Source organism: Ursus americanus, chromosome 20, assembly GCF_024610735.1.
Source record: "Ursus americanus isolate L20-20 chromosome 20, mUrsAme1.1.p, whole genome shotgun sequence".
Classification (NCBI taxonomy): Eukaryota; Metazoa; Chordata; class Mammalia; order Carnivora; family Ursidae; genus Ursus; species Ursus americanus.
This window is the reverse complement of record NC_142146.1, coordinates 44,550,940-44,577,638: the sequence shown is the minus strand read 5'-3', so window position 1 is coordinate 44,577,638 and position 26,699 is coordinate 44,550,940. Positions and strand designations below refer to the sequence as shown.

Below are 26,699 nucleotides of genomic sequence, written 5' to 3'. Positions count from 1 at the left end.
TAGTAGCTCTATAAAAGTTAGTTTCAGTTGCCTGACCTGTTTCCTTATCTGTAATGGGAACAATAATGGTACCTACCTCATGGAATTCTTTTGAACTCTAAGTAAATAAATGTAAGAACATTTCCTGACACAGTGCTTAATACATGCTAGCTATTGATATTATTAATGTAAGCTCCAGAAGGGGGCCTGTCGAATTTTAAACATCTTTTCATCTTCCACAGAGCATAGTACCGTGCACCACCAGGCTACATCTTTTCAAAACGAATTGCGAACGGAGGAATCTTCTGACCCCAGACTACACCACCCGCCGGCGTTTCCGTGTAGGACCGGGATAGAGCGGAACCCAAAAGCTGGGGATGTTGAGGAGCCGGAGCCTCTTTGCGCTTGGACTCTGGCCCCGGAAGTGGCAAGGGCGGGGTCAACGCTACCGAGTGAAATCCTCCGCCTAGTGAAGATGCTGCTCGACCTGTCGGAGGAGCATAAGGAGCACCTGGCCTTTTTGCCGCAAGTGGACAGCACGGGTCAGGGGGCGCGGCAGCGGAGGGTGGTGTTCTGTGGCCTGGGAGTCAAGGGGTGCGCCCGGCGTTCATGGTCTCCTGGCTTCCGTTGCAGTGGTCGCGGAGTTTGGGCGGATTGCGGTGGAGTTCCTGAGGCGAGGCTCGAACCCCAAGATCTACGAAGGCGCCGCCAGTAAGATGGGGCGAGTTGCTGCGCGGGGAAGTGCGGGCCATTCTTTGGCACCCTGGAGAGGAAGGGGTTTTTGCAGCCCCGAGGGTCTTACTCTCATTGTGGTAGAATAAAAGCAGAAAGGCTCTTCTGGGCTCAAATCCTGCCCGTCCCCTGAGTAGCTTTGAGATTTTTAAAGCTTCCACTGAGTCGGTTTTGTCGTGCGTAAAAAGCACATAATACCATCTGCCAGAGATACTATGATGCTTAAGTGCACCCAAGTGTGTGGAATAGCTGAGTGAGGCGTTAATATCCTGCAAGTATTTGGTTATACTTAGTTCAGAGATCCGCTTTTGCTGCAGTATTTTTTTTTCCCTGCTGGACGGGGGGTGGTTTCAGAGATTGTCAGTCCTTGGAGTTCCTCTTCTGCCAGACTTGAAATAGCTGGACATTCAAGAGAAGGACTGTAGGGCTGATGTTAGTCTCCATGGGTCTGCATTTTGTGAAGAAGGTTGCATGGCGCGAAATACAGAAGGCATCTGTCTGGCAGTGGAGAATGAACAGGAGGCTGTTACCAACTCATTATTTTTCATTACAGTGCCTGAAAATATGGAATAATGGATAATGTTTATGCCTGAATATGAATTTGAATTAAGGATAAGTATCAGACAATAATTTATTGACTTATTTTTCCATTTTCCCAGGAAAACTCAGTGTGAGCAGTGACACTGTCCAGCATGGTGTGGAAGGATTAACATACCTCCTCACTGAAAGCTCAAAACTTATGGTAAGGGCTTCTGTGGACTGTTTCGTATTTCTTTGACCTTAAAAAGGTCCAGTATACTCTACATCATAGCCCTGGCAGGCACCTGCTTATTTCAGTAATGTTCTTAATGGTTTATAATTGACTTAGTGAAGCCATGCCTAAACGGTATGACAATAATGTGATCTGCTGGTATGAATGCCTCTTGCTAGTATAAATTAGAATTACTTCTAATTCTTCATGTTATTAAACCATATACAATAGTATGTATCCTAGGAGGAGGGAGAATTAAATGACTTTTTTATTTTATTTTATTTTTTTTGCATATTAGCAATATCCAGCTTGATGGAGAATAGGAGAGAAACTGGCCATTTTATCAATTCTTTTTATGTTTTAATAAAAGTATTTTTCTGTATCAGAGACTCAGATTTTAGAATTTGGGCAAGAGTTACCTTTAAGTATAAAGGATGTTGTTTCTTTTACCAGGCAGAAAAGAATTAGGGGATATCATATTCTTTTGTGTATATCAAATATTTTAGCATTTACTAGACAAATTTAATGTTCTGTTAAACCTGAATCACTTTCAGATTTCTGAACTGGATTTCCAAGACTCTGTTTTTGTTCTGGGATTCTCTGAAGAACTGAACAAATTATTGCTTCAGCTTTATCTGGACAACAGAAAAGAGATCAGAACTATTCTGAGTGAATTGGCACCAGACCTTCCAAGTTACCACAGCCTTGAATGGAGACTAGATGTACAGGTATGGCTTTTTTTTTCTCCTCCCACCTGACATAGAATATAAGATTAATTTTAGTTCCATGTACTTAAGCTTATTGTATTCTTTACCACCTTAACCTTTGGTTTAAGACTAATTTTTTTTAAATGTTAATTTTGAAACCATTTCACAAATAGTTCATTTTCTTACATGCTTAATGTGTTAAGATTAGTTTAATTTGCAAAGTTTGTAAGAAATAGGTTATTTTGGAAAAGATATGGTCATGCAGATTTTTAAAGTCATATTTGATTTTATGAAACTTTTATGTTTAAACAAAACACACATATATTAAAGTGCACAGGTCATTGTAAAGCTCAGTGGATTATCACATGATGAAAACACCCATGAAACCAACACTTGCCCAGAAGCACCCCAGAAGCATTCTCTTTGCCTCCTACCAATTACTTCCCCTTCTTTCCTTTCCAAAGATAAACAGCGTCCTGCCTTCAAATACGTGGATTACTTTTGCCTGTTAACTTTCCATATATGGAATGATTCAGTAAATATTCTTTTGTGTCTGGCTTCTTTTACACATTCTGTTTGAAAGATTCAGTTGTTTGCAAAGCCACACAGATAACCGAAAGGGAGTTCTCAGACTCTTGCATGTAGCCCTTTATCAAGCAGTGACAGATAAGTTAATAGATGTTTATGGAATGTCATCCAGTTGTTGATGAGAGCTGTGCTAAATGCTTTGAGACACAAAAGAAGTGTAAGACATTTTCTCAGATGGAAAAGATGTTATCACCTAGTTAGGGATATTAGATGTTCTCAAAATAACTAGTAATTAAAGATAGTTGTAAATTTCTGGAGGGGGAAAATATAATTGTATAAATGGAGGTACAATTGAGTACTATTATTTCAAAAACCTATAGCTTAGGTAGTTTAGTGTTTGCTTGCACAGTCCAGAAAAGCATCAAAAAAAGGAGGTGAAATTTCAGAAGGATGAATGAATAGAGAAAACCCGTGTTAATATTCTTGGAAGAGGAGACAGCTAAGTTGTAAAGGCCCACATGGGTACGGGAACGAGCATTGAATATGTGGTATAGCGCACTAGTCCCCAACTTGACTGCATATTGAAATGGCCTGGGTAGTTTTAAAATATTTTCATGTCTGTGTTCTACCGCCAGAGATTCTGATTTATTGTTATGGGGTTTGGACTTGGCATCAGGATTTTTCTAAACCTTGTTATCTGCGAAATTCTAGCTTGCAGTTTGTAAACCATTGTTATAGTGGATTTTTCTTGATTTGAATGGTGGTAAGATGGTCCAAACAGATTACAGAAATTCAGTTAAATGGTTTGGCAAGTATAAGCTAATGTGATGAGTGCTTGAATAGGTATAAACACAGATATGTTATAAACCAGATTATAGGCTCCATGAGGGCAGGTACTGTGTCTTGTTCACTACTCTGTCCCCAGCACAGTGCCTGGTACAAAACAGGCATTCAGTGCTGAATATTAAAAAAGGGATGGGGGAGGGTAAGTAGCTTCTTAAGTTATTTATCAAATATTTCTTGTCCAGTTATCATGTGCTAGGTGGTGTGAATTCACAAAGAACCAGACACAGTTTATGGTCTTAGAGACACCATAAGAAGCAAATCCTGTGGGGTTCCCGGGGAGGAGGAGATACTTTTACTAAGCTTTTATGTTTCAGTCCTCTCATAATAACCAGGAGGTGTGGGGATGGTCATGTTCATGAGATTCAGCAGTAATTAATCTTGTACATCTTTACCTCTTTCTGACTTTTGGGTTCTTAGAAGTTATTTTTTTGGCTTTGTGATTTGAGTTTTTCCATTGTGAAGACATTTTTAGAAATTAGAAACTTAAGCAATTGAATTTTCTAAAACTTGGGAGAACTCATTTTTCCAGTGAAATGGGTTTGTATAGCTGTGTTATTGCAAGGACTAATACAGTTTAGAGTTGAGGGTATACTGAATGAATAGTCCTTCATGTGGTGAAATGCCTTTAAGGCTAAAAACCTACTTAAAGAACGAATTGATTTTCTGAGCTCACTAGTTGAAATTATTACAAGGATTTTAACTGCAGTAGATTCTTCTGCTCATGGGAGGAAGACTTGTCAGTTGAAGATCAGCTAAACGGCTGGGAAACTAACAGGATATAGGACCTTTCATCTTTGAGTAGCTGATTTGTCTCATGAACACTGGTAGTGAATGGACAATTACCATCTAATTGTGCAGTTGCTTATGAGAAATTCATTAATCATCATAGTTTAGTTTCTCTTCATAAATTGCCAACACAATTAATGCATTTAATAGCATCAATAAATTGAATGCATCTGAGATTGGTGTGGGAAGATTTACCTTTAGGACTGATCCATTTAAATTGCTGTTGTTATTTTTACAAGAAGGACAAAATTTCCTCTGTATTATTTTTTAATACATATCAAGAACTTTGTGGCCTATTGTTCTTTATCATGTATTGTCATTGAAATTTCTTTCCCAGAAAAAATTAAGTCTGATTATATCTTACTAGGTGTTTGTTAGGGATGTTATGTAATCTTTATTTAGAAATTTTAAAGAATGGTATGGATACTTATTTGTAAAGGATATTAATTTAGATATTATGTTGTCTAAAAATTTGAGGATAGACTGAGTGACCTTAGGTCTCTAAACAAAAAGTTGATGGCTTAATTACACACCTAGATACATTTGGTCCCTATCTGTCAATGCAGATACAGAGAAAAAAGAAGTATAAACAATGCATAAGTGAATTAATAAGTAGTCTTTTCAGTCGTCATACTTAATAGTTTACCTATCTTTCATACCTATAATTTTCTGTACTAGAGAAATGATCTAAAGAGATACTTTAACTTACACAAGTACCTATATTATGTTTGGGCACTGGCTCACTCAAGGGTGATTGATCCGTTGTTTCCGAATTATTTTTCCACATTAAATTTCAGCCTTGGATCAGTATCTTATTAGGTTCTTCTGGAAGACTGATCACCTAGAATTAATTGCAAGAAGTTATTATTAGTCAGAATATTCTGTGTTGTGGTATGAAATTAATCCTGAAATCTCAGGTTTAGATTCTTTACTCACTGGAAGTCTCTTCAGTTTGGCTTCTTGTCCTTTTGCCATAATTCCAATAGTTTTAGGTAACAGTCTTGCTTTCTTGTATAACAAGATGTTTCAGAGTCATCTTGTACAGTTGTTGTTCCAGACTCAAATCAGCTATTCCTTTAAGGAAGTCCTGGTTCGTTTTAAGGAAGAACGGTCTTTAGAGAACAAAATGCTATCACTTCCAAGTTAGCCATTGTTTCTAGTATTTGGATTTTTTTTTCTTTTAAAAATATGTCAATAGTACTTTTTTTTTTATCAGAATATATCTTACAAAAGATTATAGATATTCAGTTTAAAGAATAATAATAAGATAAGTACCCACTGCCACCCTTAAGAAATACAACAAAACCACGTGTGACCTCCCCCAGTTACAACCCCTCCCACTCCTCTGGAGGTAACCATCATCCTGAATTTTCTGTTAATCCTTTCTTAAAGTTCTTTTTTTCACACATTTTTTCATTAAACTTTAGTTTTTATGTATTCTTCTGCAACTTGCTTTTTGATTAACATTTTTTTGGTTTATCCATAACAATTTATGTTGCTATAGTTTGTTTCTTTTCATTGCCATTTAGTATTTTATTGTATGAGTATTCTCGATGTATCCATTCTATTATTAAAGAAGATTTGAGACGTTTCTAATTTTTGACTCTTAGAAACAAAAACAATTACTATTATGAATATAACGTATACATGTAAGAATTCAAGATATATACATAGGAGTGGAATTGATGGTATTGTATATTGTTTTCCAAAGTGATTCTCTTCACTGTCACCAACAGTGGAAGAGAGTTCCCATGACTGTTGCTTATAGTGCCTTCATTCGGATAGGTTTTTAATTCTTGCCAGTCTGATATGTGTAAAACAGAACTCTATGGTTTTATTGACCATTTTCCTGATTTCTAATAAAGTTGAACATGTTTTCCTGGGTTTATCTATTTGTGTTACTTCTTTTGAGAAGTGCTTACTTAGGTCTAATGCACATTTTTCTCATGGTCTTTTGGGGTTTTTTTGTTTTTGTTTTGTTGTTTTTTAAACAGAACAGTTTTTCATACAATCTGGATACTAATTTTTTTTTTTTTTTGGTTATATATGTTACAAAATATCTTCTCTCAGCTTGTGGTTTGTTTTTCCACCTTCTTTAGGCATCCTTTAGTAGAAAATGTAATACTTTTAATGTATTTCAGTTTATCGGTTTTTTTCTTTATGGTTTATGTCTTTTATATCATGTTTAAGAAATCCTGTATGGCAAGGTTGTGTATATATTCTCTTCTTTTTTCTTTCCAAAGCTTTTTAACTTTATTTTTCATTTTGAAGTGTATGATTCATGTAAAACTTTATTTTTGTATATGATATAAAGTAATTATAAATACTGTATGTTCAGCGTGATTATTAAATAGTTACTATGCTCTTATTCCATTTAAAATGAAGCTTGCAAGCAGAAGCCTCAGGCAACAGATTAAACCATCAGTGACTATAAAGCTACACCTTAATCAGAACGGAGATCACAGCACCAAAGTTCTGCAGACAGACCCAGCCACTCTGCTGCATTTGGTTCAGCAATTGGAACAAGCATTGGAGGAGATGAAAACAAACCACTGTAGGAGAGTTGTGCGCAATATCAAGTAGTTCCAGTTTTAAGGATTTATTCCCTTTGAATCACTCGTGAATCGATGATATGCAGTGGTTACTTTTCAAAATTAATTATTTTATTAATTGACAGTGATAAATACATATACTTTCTGTGAAATTTCTTTTCCTATGACAAGTTATTGAAGTCATGATCAAAAGCTAAAGTGAAGTTCCTTTCCTGGTGCTAAATGTGGTCGGTTTCTTGACAAATTAAGATGTATTTTATATTTTAAATGTGTAAGTAGAATTGAATCAACTGGAAGTGAATCTCTACTGTTCATATCTTCTGTGTATATGAATGTCTTTTTTTGGTACTTCTCTTGATTGCTTAACTTGATTATTTTCTTCTTTATTGACCAAAATTTGAAATAAAATTCACAATGTAATACCATTGCTATTCAGAATATTTTTAGACAGTTCATTGTTTTTGACCTTTAAAATTACCCACAATGTTAATAGCCACAGAATAGCTGGAAGTAAATATGAATTTTTTAAAATGCTGCATTGTTTAGGCAGTTCATGCATTTTTCCTTGCTAGTGAAGGTAATAAGTACTTACGCATGTTGCTTAAGTTTGAGTTGTAATGGCTGGTTGCTTACATAGCACTCAAATTTGTGTGATCATATGTTGCATTTTATCAAGGACTACTTTCTTCCCCTAGTACCCAAAGCATCTAAGAAGCATTGTCATTATGCATTTATGCGTAATGGATGCAGGAGTAATATAATCACTTCTTAATTATCTGAATATAAATTAGTCACTTTTTTTTTTTTTAAGATTTTATTTATTTATTCGACAGAGATAGAGACAGCCAGCGAGAGAGGGAACACAGCAGGGGGAGTGGGAGAGGAAGAAGCAGGCTCATAGCGGAGGAGCCTGACGTGGGGCTCGATCCCAGAACGCCGGGACCACGCCCTGAGCCAAAGGCAGACGCTTAACCACTGTACCACCCAGGCGCCCCTAAATTAGTCACTTTTTATCATTTTATTTGAATAAAGTATAAAGAGGGCAAAGGGAGGCCATGTTTACTACATGTAAGTATCCCTTCTTTACAAACTTGATTTTTTTTTGTTTTTTAGTAAGTAACTGTAAGCGATTGGCTTGAAAAACTCAGATGTTGATGTGTCGAGTCAGCCTAATAGAGTACAAGGACACAGGGAGACTTAGGGGGACAAGGAGACTTGAGTGGCAGACTTAAGGAGAAAAATCACGGAAGGGTGGAAATGGGGTTTCAGTCTTAAATATGCATCCATGGTCTTATTCTGAGAGCCTAATCCCCATGGAGCAACTCAGGAATGCCTTTAGAACCATCAGACTCTTAAGCTGCACTGTAGGTTCTGTCAATACCTTCCATCCTAAGAATTAGAGATTTTTGGGTCAGAGTGACATCTTGTTTCTTCTCTCTTACATGAGAGCCTAGCAGGGAAGGAAAGCACAAGTTTAATTGCCACCCATTTAATTGCCACTGCAAGCAATTGGGCCGCCCTTTCCCATAGGTATATACTCCATAGTTGCAAAATAACTAATATTACATATTAGTTAAACTCTAATCAAGTAAATTTTAATGATCATGAGGACTCGACTAAGGAAGCTGTTACGTTAACCTTACAAACAAAAAGAATATGTGTTACCTGAAATCATACACACACATAGCATGTCATCAGGTTTAAAAGCAACATGCCTGCCAAGCTTATATGATAAAAACAGCTCTATGAAGCTTTTTATTTATCCACATTTGGTGAAAGATAAGCAGGGCTGACCCCAGCCAAGATTGAAATAATAGCACTGTGGGCACTCGAGGCAGCCTTTCTTCTGTATCCACTGGTCTTCCCCTAATCAAAACAAGAAAGCGGCTGTTAGTCTTTATTTGTGTCAAACTCCCCTGGCCTCCTTGCTGTACTCCATTATTCTTTCTGATGTTTGCCTTCTTCACCTTTTTGGGCCAGAATGAGTTGGGAGCAGTCTCCAAACTTCTTTTTGAACCCGAGGCTCAGTTTTTAGTACAAGGCATTGAATGAGCCTTTCTTTTCTTGTTTAAACATTCCTTATCCTTAGGGACTCCTCTGCCAGCTTTGTTTGATGGCATATTTGATTTTTTTGTAGCTTGTTTTTTGAACATATTTTCTGAGATGTAGTCACTGCTCCACTCTGCTGTATGAGCAGGTTTCTTGACTGGGTAATATGCCTTTCCGTCTATAACTATCTAAATTTTTATTAAGTCATTTTTGGATTATAAGTATGCGTGTTTAGACTTAAATATCATATCCTTCATGTCTCAAAGCCAGAATGGTAATATTTCTTTTCTCAGAACAGAGCTATGAGTGCAGAGTGACCCAATATATATATCACAAAGTCTATATTGACTTCACCCATTGGAAGTCTTTTCTTGTGTTTCACAAGATTTCAGTGAGATTGTTTTGTTATTGATGTTTCCAAGCATAAGCAAATTTAAAAAAGCAAATTGGAAAGATGGTGGGGATATGATAAAAAGAAAATATACCTTTGAAAACTGAAAAATGAGAATCTGATGCTAAGGAAAATCTGAAAAATCATAGTGTGGCAAGGATGCATGTGAGGGAGCTCTTAAAATTTACAACAATGTGCAGCCTTTTAGGGTACAAGCCTTGGAGAAGGTTAAGAGGTTAGTCTTTGGAGCTAGACAAAAAGGGTTTGAATTTAGCATAGTAACATACAGATAGCATAGTAACAGGCTTTAGAAAATACTCATGTAGATTTGAGGATCTCATTGTTTTACAGCCTTGAATTACTTTCTGTGTACCTCCTGGTGGTTTCTGGGTGGTAAGATTATAGCCGTTTCTTTTCCTTTTTAATTTCTATAAGTTTCAATGACTCACATAGTATTTTTAAAAAGCCTTTGAAGTCTGAAGGGAAGAATAAAGATCATGGAATTTAAATATAATTTTAGTAATATTTTCATTCAAAATTTTAATTCTTGGGGCACCCGGGCGTCTCAGTTGTTAAGCGTCTGCCTTTGGCTCAGGGCGTGATCCCAGGGTCCTGGGATCGAGCCCTGCATCTGGCTCCCTGCTTTGCTGGGAGCCCGCTTCTTCCTTTCCCACTCCCCCTGCTTGTGTTCTCTCTCTCGCTGGCTGTCCCTCTCTCTGTCAAATAAATAAATAAAATCTTAAAAAAATTTTTTTTTAAATTCTTGGGATGATATACACATAGCTCTCCAGAAAACTCAAGCTATTCAAAACTACTCAGTCCCTAAAGAACTCAGACAGGCTGAGAGTTGTACCTATGGGCTTGGCCCAAAGTCCCTTTTTTCTGTCTTTTTTTACCTTCATACTAATGGAAAAAAAAATGAGACTCTCAAGACATTAACTAAACCAGTTCTCTTTTCTATATAATATTACATTTAAGGAGAATTATTTGTGTTTTTAAATTTCCATAGGAAAACACATAGTACTTTTAGTTTTTCACCACCCTTATAGTCAGGAAGTTCTGTCAGCTGCTGTTATTAAAGTCTTCCTACTATAATGTACTCACTCTTCTCTGTATTTTTCCTTTTTTTAAATTTTATTTAAATTTTATTAGTTAACATACAGTGCAATATTGGTTTCTAGAGTACTCTTCTCTGTATTTTTAAAATATATATTTGATTAAGTCCCTCCTTAACTTACCCTTCCACAGTTTACATAATCATAGGTTATTCTCATCTCTTTTCCTTTATTTCACAAATGGTAGGAAATATTTTGGTGAAAAGGGTATCATACTACATTGCTTCTAATTTTAGTATATTTACTTTTAAAACCACCATGACTGTTGCATTCAAACTGAAACACTTCCCTTAAAAACAAAATAAGCCCAACTCCACCATTACTGTGGTAAGTTCAGTGAGCTTTACAAACTTTGAAAGTGATGTTTTAATTATAAAAGCAGAATAAGCCCATTATTTCTCAGCTTTGCAAAAACAGTATACTGTGGAGGTAAGAAAACAACGATACACTTTATGGCAAAAAAATATGTATTTAATGGTTTGATCACTGAATAATAATGGCTCTTTTCCCCATGTTTATATAGCTCCACTCCTCTCTGCCCAGGAACTCAAGTGACTTAATTCTGCCTGATAGCCACAAATCCGTAAGATCCTACTTAACATATGGGAAAATCTAGGAAGAATAATTTTCTGTTCTTAAGGGGCTTAAAGTACAAAGGAGCATCAGGAATACAGATAGCTGCTTCGGTGTACTCTTAGGTTGTTGTACTAAGGTTGTTGTCGTTTTAAACTCAAGCAACTTCTTGTAGGATGAATTTTTAAATAATTATAGCGTAAATTATCACAGGAAATATTACTAATTATATAGCCATCAGCGTGGGAGGCCATGCTCTTTTATTGTTCTTGAGACTGAATTCACCCTTTTTAGTTGGAAAGACTACGATTTTCATTTTCCTCTCTATGGTTATCACATTTTCTCTCGCAAAGCCGTCTGCCCAACAACCAGCTAAAAAGAGCAACACAAGTAGGGTGTTTGCCCTTTCTTACAAACCGTATGAGGTGTTTTACCTCACTCTTTATTCTCTTACATTGAGCTATGATCCATCCACTTATGTTTGTCATTGTGTTGATAGAAAAAAACAAAGCAAATTTTAAAGCCTTTTCTAACTCTTTTAGAATGTTACTGACTCAATTCTGTTAAATATTTATTAAGTGCTTTGAGTGATCCATGTTGTGTGTCGAACAAAGGATAAAGTCCTAATCTCAGTTTAGAATGCTCTCAGGCCATTCCATCCTCGAAAGTAGTTTAATCCATAAACTTATTAGATTTAGAAAGGAATTTCCTAAAGAGGCTATTCTGAAGAAGGGAAGTTCCTCTGGGCTGCTGTCTGTTAGAATCCCTTTTCCTTGAAATGCCCCCTTTTTCTGAAAGGCAAAACTCTAATGATTCAATAGCTAGAGCTCTAGAAGTGTGCAGAGGAAAGGACAGACCACTGAGGAACATTGTGGAACACTCGGACATGGTTAGGATGGCAGAAATTGTCCTTACTTCTTTCCTATTAAAGTGGGGTTCCCTGAGGTAACCGGAGGTGTGATGGGAAAAGCAAATTGAATTCTTTTTTTTACCTGCATGCCAATGTTGTGATTGTCATAAATCCAATGAGAAGTGGATGCCTGTGGTTTTGAAGGAATGTGCTTAGTTCACAGAACGAAAAGGCTTCTCAGTTAACTCAAAGACTAAAAACACACAGATTAAAATTCAAAGAATGAGGAAAAGAAAATCCAGGGAAGTCTTTGAGTTTCACTGGGGCAAGTATAGATGGGTAGGATATGATTTCCTGGCATGGGGTACAAACTGTATGCTTTTATTGCAAATAAAAAGTTCTTACAAAGCTCAAGTGAGTTTAAGTGCTACAACATCATAAAGTTGCTTAATTTGCAGCTGAGACTGTTGCACAATTCATAGCCTAAAAGAACTAAGAAGCTGCTGGTAATTTGTTAGTACCTTAAAAAAATATATATGAGCAAGTCGCCATATACTTTCCCAAAAGGAGAAAATGACTTGTCTCATGATATGAGCAGTGTAATTAAAACCTTTATTTTTAATGTTTAAACTCTTAAGGATGTAATTATTGGGTATTCTTTTCTATGCTTTTTTTCTTCCACTCTTTGTCTTTGCCTGGATATAAATACCAAATACCATGCCCTTCTTAGGCCTTTACAACAATTTCTTTTCATGCCAAATCTCATTAAACCTCCTCCCTCCCTTAAAAAAATTTTTTTGTGTGAAATAATTCACATAAAATTCACCCTTTCAAAGTGTACAATTTGGTGGTTTTTAGTATGTTGACAGAGTTGTGCAACCATCCCCAGTATCTGATTACAGAACCTTCTCATCACTCCAAAAAGAAATCCACATTCATCCATGGACACTTTCCATTACCCCTCCCTCCCGCCGCCTGCCCCCCCCCCCCCCCCCGCACCCCTGCTCCCGCCCTCCACCCCTGCCTCCGCTGGCAACCACTAATCTACTTTCTGTAGATTTGCCTCTTCGGGACATTTTGTATAAGTAGAATTATATAATATATGACTTTTTTGTGTCTGGCTTCTTAGCATAATGTTTTCAAGCTTCATGTCGTAGCATATATCATTACTTCATACCCTTTTTATGGCTGAATTATATTCCATTGTATGGATATTCAATATTTGACTTTTACAGTATTTGAGTCTTATTCTTGGTCTTACTATGGAATTAATCTATTGCCATTTTATTTTATAGTGTTTATAAGAGAGACTCTGACAGATTTAGTCATGAATTTTCTACCATGATGGTTTTCTAGAATTACCTTCCCAAATACAAGTTAGAGAAGTCAGAGAACAATTTCGTCCTAGCCAGTTTTTAGTAGAGTTATTCTCCAGTGAACAGAATGTTTTGTTTTTAGCCTTATTCAAAAGTTATACTGATGTTATACCAACAATTAAATTGTTGAAGAGACTTTTAGCTGATATCAGCTCCAGAGAAAATTGATTAATATTATACCTTTTTATTTTAATACAAAAGATTTCTAACTAAAATGAGGAATGTTCTGTGAGCATTTTATATAGAGAAGATAGGAAAGGAACTAAGGAGGATTTATTCGTTTTGTGTATTTTCATATTAGGTAAAACTATTAAAAATTTATAAAAATTGTCTATAATAGAATAGAGAAAAAAGGCATTTACTTTTGCTTAAATTTACTCCTCAGAATATTTCTAAGCTAATTTTGGGGGATCTCTAGGATACCATTCTCTGGATAATGAAGCTGCTGCAGCCACTTGCCTTCTGGGCTCATAAGCTAATGGACGAAATGGAAAGGTACAGAAACCTTTATTCGGAGTGTGATGAGGCATAGGAAAAGATACAACAGCCAAGGAGCTCTGCATATGTAAGGGAGGGAGAGAGTAGTTCTCACTAGGGGCATCAGGTTGGTACTTTTTTTCCCTTGATCATTTTTGTTCTTTTGGTAATTGCATCCCAATTGGATATTGTTTGGTGGGACTGTCAGAAAAGAGTCCACGCCTTCCGCTCTTCATGCCGAGCCTGTACGTCTCTCCTGGGACTTTGAAACCTGAGGAGTCAGAGAGACTGGTTTGCACAAATTCATTTTATTTTTTATTTTTTAAGATTTATTTATTATTTTAGGGGGCAAGAGGGGCAGAGGGAGAGGGAGAAAGAATCTCAAGCAGACTCCCCACTGAATGTGGAGCTTGACTCAGGGCTCATCCTGAGATCATGCATGACGTGAGCTGAAATCAAGAGTTTGACGCTTAAGCAACTGAGTCACTCAGGCACCCCACAAACTCATTTTAGTGGCAGCCTTACAAGATACTTGAGACCTGTTACATAGCCTCATAAAAATGTTCCTGTCCTTTAAGGACCTGGTCTCAGAGCTGTCCTTTTATTCTGTAGGGTACCTAATATGTCCAATTAATTTATTCTCTGTTAAAGTTAGGATCTAAAGAACCTGAAGTGTTACAGAGGATAGCAATACAATTAGATTAATTTTGTAAAATTGCATACTTTATTTCACAAAGTGGGATTTTTGTAAAATAGCTTTGCATATTGTCATGCACCTAGAAGACATTATTTTAGGATGTAGGTTGACTGTAACAAACTAATGTTAGGATTTCACAGTCTGATTACTGAGACAAGATTCAAAACAATCTTAATTAGCGTTTTCCTTTTAATGCTCTACTACTATTCTTTTTATTTGCTTTATGTATCTTCTCTATTGTGGCTGTAAACTGCTTCCTTAGAATTTATAAAATCTGGTTTCACTGTAATCCTTTTAGTTAGTATATTGCAAGTTTTCTTGTAGAAATAAGATGAAAACATAAAACAGTAATTAATCAAATGAAACAATGCCTATATTAGTTGCTGGCGCATAGTAGTTAAATTAATGAACAAATCAATGAGTAAATGAGAGTGATGAGTGAACAGTATATACAATATGCTCTGTGGAACTTCAGAGTAGGGAAAAAGCACTGCAGCTTGGAGTGGTCAGAAAAATGTTTCTGAGTTGTTGAGAGAAGGGCAGGATTTGAGCAGATATGTTCCTGGGTCTGTTTTAGGTGCTTGGAATACACTGGGAACAAGAGAATATGACTGTTCTTATTGAGCTTATGTTCTAGTGGGGTGACGGATAATAGAGAAAATAAATGTGAACTATAATTTCAGGTTGTGCTAACTGCTCTGAAGAAAAATAAAAACAGATTAAGGGTCAGAATTGAGAGCTGCTCTTTTAGGTAGACTGGTCAGAAAAAGCTCTGAGGAGGTGATGTTGGAGCAGAAACCTGAAGTGAGGGAGTACGCAGTGGATTATTTGGAAGAAGAGCATTCAAGGCAGCAGGAAAAGTATGTAAATGCTCTGAGGTGAGAATGAGCTTGGTATGTTTAAGGGAGTGCAAAGAGGTTGGTGTGGTTGGAGTTAAGTGAGGATAGAAGTAATCAGAGGAGTGGGCAGCAGCAAGCTACGGGGACTTTAGCTTCCATGTTTTTTTCTGGCCCAAGTCCTTCCATCAAACTGGGTATGTGGATGATCCATCCAACATCTTGGATTCTCATTTCTTTCTTTCTTTTTTTTTTTTTTTCAAAGACTTTATTTATTTATTTGAAAGAGAGCTTGCACACGACTTGCGGGGGGGGGGAGAGGGAGAGGGAAAAGCAGACTTCCCACTGAGCCGGGAGCCTGATGTGGGGCTTGATCCCAGGACCCTGAGATCATGACCTCAGTGGAAGGCAGATGCTTAACCGACTGAGCCACCCAGGTGTCCAGCTTCTCATTTCTTTGGTCTCATTTCCCAAGGTGTCCCCTGTTTCTTTCAGCCACTTGCTTCCACTGCTGCCCTCTGGACCTTATCCCCACCTGAACTGTTCTGTTTCTGAAATTAGTTTCAGACATTCCATCCTCTGAAACTGATCCCACTCATTGGTCAATATGACTTCCAACACCTGGTTCTTCAGCTTCAGATGGACCTTCAATTCCCTTGCCTTACTCTCTATTTAGAAGCCTCTGGCTATCTATATTTCCCTCCTTATCCAGCTTGGATTCACAACCCATCACCACCAATATTCCAAATCCTTTCTGTTGTACCTTGCATTGCACCTATCTTGTCTACCATATATGAATTCAATTGTCCATCTTTTTTTTTCTTGCCAGTTTATGGGCTGCTGAGACCTATGGGAGAGAATATGCAGAAACCACCCAGACTATCAAGCTTCTATATTAATGGTCATTAATCTCAAGCCTTTAACACTGCCTGACTAGCCCACTGTTCCCTAGTCAACTTTCTCATTTTTAACAACTATCTCAAGCTTTCTCTGCTCCCCTTAAGCCTCTGACCCACTCACCACCCCTTCTCGTTTTCCATCAATGACTATGTCCTTCCTCACAGAACAAATAGAAGTGATCAGATAGGAATTTTCTCCACTTCTGACCAACAGATTTAAAATCCTCACTGTTCTGTGTGCAGAACGCAGAAGTAGAAGAAGCATCCTTCATGTTTCTGGATTGTTTTTTCCAATTATCTTGCCACTTTCATATTTTCTATTTATCCATCTTCCTGATTTCTTCTTATTAAAAAAAAAACCATTTCCAATCTATCTCATCTTAATATCCCTTGACCTACATCCCTCTCCAGTTACCACACACTCTCTCTTCTCCATTTCAGTAACTTCTGAAAAAGTTCACCTTCCTTTCCCAAGCCACTCCTGGTAACATTTCCAGGACCTTTCATGTTGCTAATCTAATGTACATCCTCATCTTACTAGATGATACAGCAACATTTGACATGATTGATCACTCTTTCTAAAAAATATACTTTTTGGAGGGGGAGGGATGTCAAACACTCAGTTCCGTTTTGCCCTCTACATATCTAGCAATGTGTTCTCAATCTTTGCAAGACTGTCCTCTTAGTTGTACATTTTCCCCCAGAGCTTTGTCCTTAGCCATTTCTTTCTACTGACATATGCCAGGTAATTTGGTTCATTTCTTTGGCTTTAATTACCATCAGTTTGCTGATGATTATCCACTTTAGATCTCTAGCCCTTATTGCTCTCCTGAATTCGAGACACATGTAACTACTTACCCGTCTGTGCTTAGATGTCTAACAGGTACTTCAAACTCAAGATGAACAAAATTCAACTTATCTTTTACAAACTTGCTCTTCCAGTATTCTTTATGCAAGAAATAGCATTGCTACCTACCCAGTTGCTCAAATCAGACATATGTGTGTCACTCTTGGCTTCTTTCTTTCCCTTTCACTCACCACAAATGATCCATTACCAAGTCCTATCAATTCCACCTTCTTAAATATCACCTTACTTAAATAAGTAGATTAGTCTACTTCTCTCCATTCCCATGGCCTCCCTGCTCATGCTTGGGCTACCTTCTCTGTCTCCAGTTAACTGGTCCTTTGATTCCCTCTTATTAAGCTCCCCATTCTCCTCACCCCATGCATTCCCTACACAGCAGCCAGAATTATCTTCCAAAATAGAAATCACATCCTTTGACTTCTTAAAATCCCTCACTTGATTTGCATTGCTTTTGGGATGAAGCCTCAGCTCCTGCCTTTAACTCCAGTCTCATTTCTCTCACATTCTTATCTTCCCATGCTATATTCTTTCATTTCCTTCACTTCCACTGTCTGGATCCTCTTCCATCAGTTACCAGGGTAACTCATATGCATTCCTCTGGTTTCAGCTTAAACGTCATTTCCTCCAGGAGGTTAGGAGAGCTGTTCTGTTTACATTGTACCCTGTGCTGTTCTTATCATAGATTTAACAAATTTTGGTATAATTACTAGGTTAATTACCATTTCTTTCTAGATTGTAGGAACTGTGTTTTTCTGGTTTTTCTCTGCATCACTGGTGTCTGTCACTATGACTGGTACATGTTAAGCTCCTATTAAATGTTGAAAAGAGAGAGAAACGAATATAAAATGGAGTACAGAACAAAATCTGCACACATTTTAGAGGTAAAACAAGACTCCAAAGAAACTTTGCTTTTCTGTCATACAAGTATGGTTTGCATTAATCTCACAATACAAGTTATATATCAGCATTTCTTTTTTTCCTTTAGTAGAAAGACATATTTAGAACATTTAGTCTTCAGATTCTATTGAATGGACAAAACCAGATATTTACTTAGACCAATGGTTTTCAGCCTAGGCTGTCCTTTGGAATCACTTGGGGAATTTTTAAATATTCTGTTTCCTGAGTCCCATCTTTGTTGATTGTCATTTAATTGGACTGAGATTTGTAAAAGCTCTCTGCACGATTCTGATCTATAGCAGAAGTTAAGAACGTGACTTCTTTCTGGTACTGGACTTTTTTCTTTGTGACGTGCTTCACTGACTGATATTTGAGCCAGTGGGAGAACAAGAAATTCAGACAATCCAGATTCAACAGTGCCCTGATCCACTCCCTGGTGCTTCAACTGCAATTAAAAATGGCTGAAACAGTAAAAACAATTTGTTGGGACGCATAACTGTCAAGTCCAGAGGAAGTGTTGGTTTCAGGCAAACTCGATCCAGTGGCCCAGTGATGGCCCCAGAGACCCCATGTCTTTTTGTTTCTCTTACCTGTCTTGGTGTTGGCTTTCTCCTAATTTAGGCCCTCCTCATGGCCAAAGATGACTGCCAATGGCACCTGGAAGGTGAACCCATCTTTGTCCCAGTATAATTATTAGAGAAAGGTTTTAGATTCACTCTGATTGGACTGGCTTAGGTTACAAACCAGTGGCTGTGTTCAACGGATTGGAATGTGCTAGAACAAGAGTGGAATTTTCTTACCAGGAATCATACCAATTCCCAAACAATTAGAAGGTCTTTTGGGAAGGAGGAGGGGAGAAAAATCAATGCTGAGACTACCAAATAAATGTCTGCTATAACTCCACAGTGGTTTGGCCTACCTGCAGAATTTGTTCACAAAACCATAGTAGTATTTTATAGTATTATACTATGTACTATAAAGTACATAGTATAAGTAACATAGATCATTTGTATTTCAGAAACAAAAAATAACTCAAAAAGATAAGTAACATAGATATGTTTCCACATCAATTTCTACAGTTAGTGACTACTAATAAACTAGATATGATTATATTCAATACAAAACCATTTAGTGAGAAAGAACTTAAGAACAGAAAATTTTATTTGGATCCTGCAAGTGTAAGTTGCCTCATATATGGGGTTTGCTTAGTGCCTCAGTGAACAATGGGTTTTTTTTTTTTTTGCCTCATTTTGAAAAACAAAAACAAAAAAATCTTAGACCCTCCAGAGTGTCTGATTTGTGGATTCCCACCCTCTAAGCTGAGTGTTACCAGCCAAAAAGATTCTATTGAATTTTGCTTTTTATAAATTTTCATTATGAAAGTGGTAGGGTTTAAATTTCCCCCTGAAATATATTATTGAATTATAATATTGGGTATGCCATTCTTAATGACACATGCTAAATAAGAAAATAACACCACACACACACACACCCAAATTCCCTAAAAAGCTCTCCTCCCTCTGCCTCTTCCCCCGGGGATGCTAACTCTCCCTAGTTGGAAACTTACTGTTCTAGAGCTTACTCTCACCAAATATCCTTCTAATTATAATGTGGCTTTGTATAAAAAGTTTCCCATAGACAGAAAATGTGCTAACCAGCACACATGGATTTGGAGTCTGCTTATAGTTATATTTCCCATTGCAAGTTAATTCATTGGTGTTCATCAGACCTTAGACACCACACATTGTGTCTACGTGTGCTAACATTTAAATTTCTGAGTTTATAAAACTGAAGACCACATTCCAGAACAAAAACTTTACTAAGACCAGAGATGTTATCCTGTCCTGGTGGCCAGACAGTCGTTCAAGCCACCCTCACCAGACTCTTTTCTGTTCAAATTGTATCAGTAAAATCCTTGTAAAAGAGAAGCATAAAATAGCACAGGTAGAGTTTTGTTTTTTTTTTTTTTTTTTACCATTTAGAAATGCAGTGCCTGAATTCTGTGTATACCTAGCAAGATAGCACACATCCCTCGACATAGTGAAGAGATAACAAGACCTTCCAGTGTCATCATCAACCTAGAAGTTCCCTGAAAGAGTAGCTAGAATGTGAGCACAGAGTAAATATTGGCCATAAAATCTCTGGAATCATCTGTGGAGGGAGAAAAGAAGCTATTTGCAAGAGGTGGAGACCAAATTCATCTGCAGGGCTTCAAGTTCTGCTCTTCTTTAAAACACGTTGAGGGTCTTACGGTGATAAAACATCATGGGCAAGCCTCTGCAGAGATGCAGTTGTTGTTTTTAGCTACAGAAGATTTCAAACATTCACAAAAGAAGATAGAGTAGTATAATGAACCCTCCTTATACGCCTATCACCGAATTTTCATAACAATGAACTCATGGCCAATTTTGTTTCCTTGAAACCCCACCCGCTTTGCTCTCAGACATCGTTTCTGAGATGGAGATTTTTTTTGTCAAAAAGTTAACTTGTTTTGGATGGTAATATGAAAATGGTCACTGTAATTAGGAGACTTACATTTCTTCAGATTACGATTCCCTTACAGTAATGTATCCTTGCTAAGTATGGGATTTGGCTGCATTATCCCAGTAAAATTTCACTTGTTCTTGGTGGAGTGTAAGGTGTGCTGTTATTTAAGCGGTTGACCACAGGAAATCAAGAGCAAGTCTGAGCACTTCAGGAAAGGTGCACAGGCCATGTCCTCACCTTGAGTCTTAGGGAACTGGCTTGGGTTTGACTCAGGACGGTGGGCCATGGGAGACTCCTGCTGCCAAACGCAGTTTTGTTCTACCACTGAAGATTCCAGACTGTGGAAAATATATCCTGAGTCCTGACCACCTTTTGAGTCAAAACCACAGTTCCCTAAGTGAAAAGGTAAAGGCATTCCCTGAAGGGAGTAGACATTCCCATTGTCATTTGGAGTTGGATAGCCACAGTGGGCTTTGAATGATGTTAACACACATGCCTTTCTTTCACGGGCTGAGGGAATTTGAGGGCTTGGAGAAACAGGCTAGAGGGCCACCTGTAAGAGGCAGGAGACCTGGCCCTTGCGTTTTTCAGCCTGGCTGGGAGTTAGGCAGAGAAGGTCTAGGATCATAGGCTAAACATTCTGATGGAGGCCACATCTAATAAGAATTGTAGGTGGTCTTCTGTGTTGTATTTTCCTTCTATAATCTCTGCATCTTCAACAAAGTCATATTAAAAGTTATGTTATGGTTTCACCAGGCTGGTGTTAAATTAAGAAAAGAGGTTGGGTACACACATAGGACAAATCAGTACAATAGCACAACTTGCCATGAGAGACCAGTCCTGACATTTCAGGAGGCATTTGCACAGAGGTCCGTCCCTCACCCCTCAAAGCCAAATGCAATGATGACCATGATGGTCCTATGGGACAGTGGGATATTCCTAAGGATTCTCAGGGTTATTAGGGAGGTGAACCTGAAGAAAACTGGATTGGAATTCCTGTTACCCCATGGGTAGGATGGAAGTAAAGAAGTATGACCTGTGAGTCCTGAGCCTACCAGAGATAAATAAATATTAACATGTCATATACATAGTCGATGTGGATAGCAAATTTGTAGGTTACATAAGAAACTGTTACCCGAGGGAGGGGGGTGGCAGTGTGGGGGCACCTGGATGGCTCAGTCTGGTAAGCATCCAATTCTTGATCTTGGTTTAGGTCTTGATCTCAGGGTTGTAAGTTCAAGCCCCACATTGGGCTCCATGCTTGGTGTGGAGCCTACTTAAAAAAAGGAAACTGTTAACAGAGTTCCCTTTGGGATTTCACTTTGTATTCCTCTATACATTAAAAAAAAAGTTTATAAAATATATATATTACTTTTATAATATAAATTAACTAAGAAATGTATATTTAAAATATATATATTACCTAAAACCATTTTGCAGCTGAGCCCAGAAGTTTATGCTACATTAGGAATTAAATAAGGGAGAAAAATGGCATATTTTAAATATTACCCCAGGGTGGTTTACATTTGCCAAGTTCCTTCTAAATTTTCCTTCTGAAATTCCACCCCCCCCTTTTTTTTTTAAACAAGAGAGGAGAAAATATCTGTTATTGAACTACAAGCTGTGGAACAATTTTAGCATTACCCCAGGCTTACACCACTAGTAATGATGTAATTCCTTGCATGCGGCCTTGGATCAGGGTTCTCATCCCTGGCCCCCACCTGCAGCCTGGCCCCAATATCAGTAAGCCTGCAGTAGTAGGCTCATGTGAGCCCACCTCTTTTCTTATCCAAAATTCTGCAGGTGATCCTGACGTACAGCCACAGTTGAGGTCCTGCATTAGAAGAACTGGAGAGAATATAGAGGGGACACCCCTAGAGGACTCAAGCCAAACTTCTACACAATGTGAGTAGGCATTAGTTGACTGGTCCATCCCGAAGATTCCCCACAGATGAGCAAATAGCAGAGCCAAACATAAACTGAATCTTGACAAAGAAGCACGGACACCCTTGTAGCTAAAATATATTTGTTAAGAAATTATTTTGAATTAATTTTTTAATTAATCTGTTCTGGCTTTTGAGTCTATTAGTACTTTTTTTCCCCCTTGCATTTCATGAAAATACAATGCAGGAATAAACAGAAAGGAGAAGAGAGAATAGGCTATGCTAAAGGAGATATTTTTAGAGTGGGTTTTAGGATTACTTCGGAGTTGTTCTTCACTTCAAAGGGGCAGGAAAATATTCAAACGGAGGTAGCATATGGTTAGTGTGAAAAATGTTGGTGAAGCCTCTAGTTCTGTTGCTCACTCTCCAGGATTTGGGGCTAGCACATTAGTTCTTCATGTCTAGTTGCCTCAATAGCACAACAAAAAAGAGCTCTGTGTGTCTGTGAAAGAGAACCATGTAAGAAGGCACATGAGGCCTAGGAAGTGGAGTTTACCTTATAGAGTAAACTAAACTGGGCTTCTCAACCTGCAGTCTTTGGAGAGCTTCAGCGTATCCATGAACCTCCTGAAAGTGCATAAAAAATTGTGTATGTGCCCTTTTGTTCTGGAGAAATGGTCCAAGGCTTTTATCAAAATTTCAAACCATTGGAAAGGATTAAATACTGCTTTCTTTTTCCTTTTTCCTTACTTAATTTTTTAAAAGAGTCTGGAGGGGCACCTGGGTGGCTCAGTCGGTGAAGCATCTACCTTCAGCTCAGGTCATGATCCCAGGGTCCTAGGATCGAGCCCTGCATCGGGTTCCCTGCTCACCAGGGAGCCTGCTTCTCACTCTCCGTCTGCTACTCCCCCTGCTGTGCTCTCTCTCTGTCAAGTAAATAAATAAAATCTTTCCAAAAAATTAAAAAAAAATAAGAGTCTGGAGGGTAGAGATGAATGGTATAAAAATTATTCAAGTTAGGAAGATACAGACCATGTGGCGGCTCAGTTGGTTAAGCATCTGCCTTCCGCTCAGGTCATGATCCCAGGGTCCTGGGATCGAGTCCCACACTCGGCTCCTGCTCAGTGGAGAGTCTGCTTCTCCCTCTGCCTCTACTCCCCCTGCTTGTGCCCTCTCTCTCTCTTTCTCTCTCTCTCTCTGACAAATGAAGAAATAAAATCTTCAAGTTAAGAAAATAGAAAAGAGGTCATATTGATTTAGTCAGCTATCTGGAGGGATCCCATTGGTTCTTGAAACTGGAGCAGAAGGCAGGTAATCACATCGTTTGAAGCCTGCCATGGGGGGAAAGGCAGAGAAGTGGATAAGAAACCATAGATGGAAATTCAAGGTGCTAGAGCAGGTAGTTGGTAATTGTTGAAACTGCATGAGGGTACACAGGGATTAATTAGGTTTGAAATTTTCCACAATAAAACTTTTTTTTAAAAAATAAAGCACCCCAGAGAGGATTCTGGGAAGATGCCATAGTAGGAAGCACCGGAAATCTATCTTTCTACCTAGACAACAACTGCACTAGCAGAATTGGTCTGATGTAAGTATGTTAGAACTGTCAAGTCTATGGAAGGCTTGCAAATTCCAGGAGAAGGGCTGGATGGTAAATTGAGGTTAATTTTGATCAATTTCAGCTCTGAATAGAGTAGCAGCTACTCATCTCCCACCCTCAGCCCCTTGACAGGCTGCCCAGCGTGTTTCTGGAGCAGTTTGAACACAGTCTCTAGGAGCCAGGATGGGAATAAAGGACTCTGTCCTCCAAATACCAAGGATCTGTGCTCTGATTGTAGATTGCTGTTTCTGATCACAGAGGTGCAAGACAAAGAGGCAGGCAGCCATTGTTGTAACACCCGTCCTTGTTGCAAGCCCCTACCCCTCTGGCTGAAGTGACTTCCAAGGGATTTAGAAGGCTGGCACCTTCCTCCCACCCTTCAGTTTTTCTTTTCTCCCTTTTGGGAGCCAGGCATTGAAAACTAGGACATTCAAAAGTAATTGCATATAAGGGGAAATTAGAAAGTCACCACACATGCTCAGGGGAAGGCACAGGCTCATAAAAAAACCTGAGAAGACCTTAAGCTTATACCTCAGGCTGATCCTTGGCACAGAGACAGCCTACAACAAAAATGAAAACAAAAAACAGCAAGCCTTGGGGAAGGGGGAGAATCTGATTTTCAGAGGTATCACATTATCAGATTCAAATGTCCCATTTTCAACAGCATCAACAAAATCACAAGTCATACAAAGAAATAGGAAAGTATGGCCCATTCAAAGAGAAAAAACAACCAGCAGACACTGTCCCTGAAAAGTATCTGATAGGGATTTAGTAGACAAAGACTTTATAAGTACTGTTTTAAAGATGCTCAAAGACTAAAAGAAGATGTGGAGAAAATCAAGAACATGATATATGAACAAAATGGAAACATAAAGAGATAGACATCTTAAAGAAACAAAAAATCTGTAGCTAAAAAGTACAATAACTGAAATTAAAAATTTGTTAGATGGATCCAAAGGCAGATTCAAACAGGTAGAAGAGTCCGTGAACTTGAGGTGAGGACAATAAAAATTACAGCATCTGAAGAACAAAGAAAAAAGATAGAAGGAAACAAAGTTTGTGGGACACCATCAGTGGACCAAAGTACACATTGTGGAAGTACCAGAAGGAGAAGAGAGAAAAGAGCAGAGAGAATATTTGAAGAAATAATGGCTGGAACTCAGTAAGAATTTTGGAAAATTCACAAATTTGTGGAAATTAAACAAGAACTCACATAAGAAATTAGGAAACACTTAGAGATGGATGAAAACAAATACACAACATACCAAAACTTACAGAATACAGTGAAAACAGTGCTAAGGGGGAAATTTATGTCTATAAATGCTTACATTAAAAAATACGAAATATCTCAGGGCGTCTGGGTGGCTCAGTTGGTTTAACATCCAACTCTTGATTTTCGGTCAGGTCATGAATTCAGGGTCATGAGGTCCAGCCCCATGTCAGGCTCTATGCTCAGGCGGAGTCTGCTTGAGATTCTCTCTCCCTCTGCCCCTCCCCCAACTCATTGTACACGAGCATGCACATGCATGCATCTCTCTCAAATATTTTTTTAAAAAAAGAAATATCTCAAATCAACAACCTCATTTACAACTTAAGGAACTAGAAATAAAAGAGCACTCTAAACCCAAAGCTAGAAGAAGGAAGGGAATAATAAAGATCAGAGCAGAAATAAACAAAATAGAGAGCAGAAAAATAATAGAGACAGAAAGCAGAATGGTGGTCACCAGGGGTTAGGGGCAGGGAGGAATGGAGAGTGGAGTTTTGGTTTTGCAACATGGAGAGGGTTCAGGAGATGGATGGTAAATGATGGTTGCACAACAATACGGTACTTCATACCACTTAAAAACAAAATGGTAATAATACCACTTAAAAATGGTTAGGATAGGGGCGCCTGGGTGCCTCAGCCATTAAGCCTTTGCCCTCAGCTTAGGTCATGATCCCAGGGTCCTTGGATCGAGCCCCACATCCGGCTCCATGCTCCACTGGGAGCCTGCTTCTTCCTCTCCCACTCCCCCTGCTTGTGTTCCCTCTCTCGCTGGCTGTCTCTATCTCTGTTGAATAAATAAATAAATAAAATCTTTTTAAAAAAATGGTTAAGATAATAAATTTTATGTTATGTTTATTTTACCACAATCAAAAAAAAAATAGAGAAAAAAATTAAATAAAGGGCCCCAGATGAGATAGCAAGGAGACCCTGAGAAAAAGTCCCTGAGAGCCTTTAGTTTGTCTGAGAGCAGAGGTGAATGGCCCATGTCACCCTGTGGCTGAGTGGTTGGTAATGATCTCCCCACCATCTGCTTCCTTTTCTTCCTCAATTCCTTTTTTCTGCTCTGCCTTTCTGAGAGAATAACCCACTTTCTTGAGATCTTAAATGCCAAGTTTGATGTGATGATTATGGAAAAAAAAAGTGTGACGTTACTAATGGAAAGTACTTCAATTTTCTGACAGTCACATAGACTTAAAAAAATCTCTGGGGCCTAGTAACTTAATGATATTGATACAGAGGCATCGTGTAAAAGAGTAAACAATTATATGATATTTTTGGGTTGATGGTCCAGTTTTTCTGAATAGGCATTTTAGGGATAGAATTTTGTATAATTCCCCCTGTTGTTCATTTGTTTTTCCATATAAATCCAGCCTTCATGATATGACAGTTTCTGTTCTTTCAAAAATGAGGGTAATAATGTTACTTGTTGGGGCGTCTGGGTAGCTCAGTCAATTAAGGGTCTATCTGCGTTTGGCTCAGGTCGAGCCCCATATTGGGCTCCTTGCTCAACAGGGAGTCTGCTTCTCCCTCTGCCCATCCCCCATGCTCTCCCTCTC

At 38.2% G+C, this 26,699-nt stretch overlaps 1 protein-coding gene across 1 annotated transcript; it reads left to right on the top strand.

Annotated features, from left to right (window-relative positions):
- Window positions 1-365: 365 nt before the first annotated feature.
- Window positions 366-7,306, top strand: COMMD2 (COMM domain containing 2). Its single transcript, XM_045812843.2, has 5 exons — window positions 366-521; window positions 613-690; window positions 1,371-1,453; window positions 2,017-2,190; window positions 6,715-7,306. The coding sequence occupies exons 1-5, from the start codon at window positions 455-457 to the stop codon at window positions 6,910-6,912; spliced, it is 600 nt and encodes a 199-aa protein (XP_045668799.1). The 5' UTR covers window positions 366-454; the 3' UTR covers window positions 6,913-7,306.
- Window positions 7,307-26,699: the final 19,393 nt, after the last annotated feature.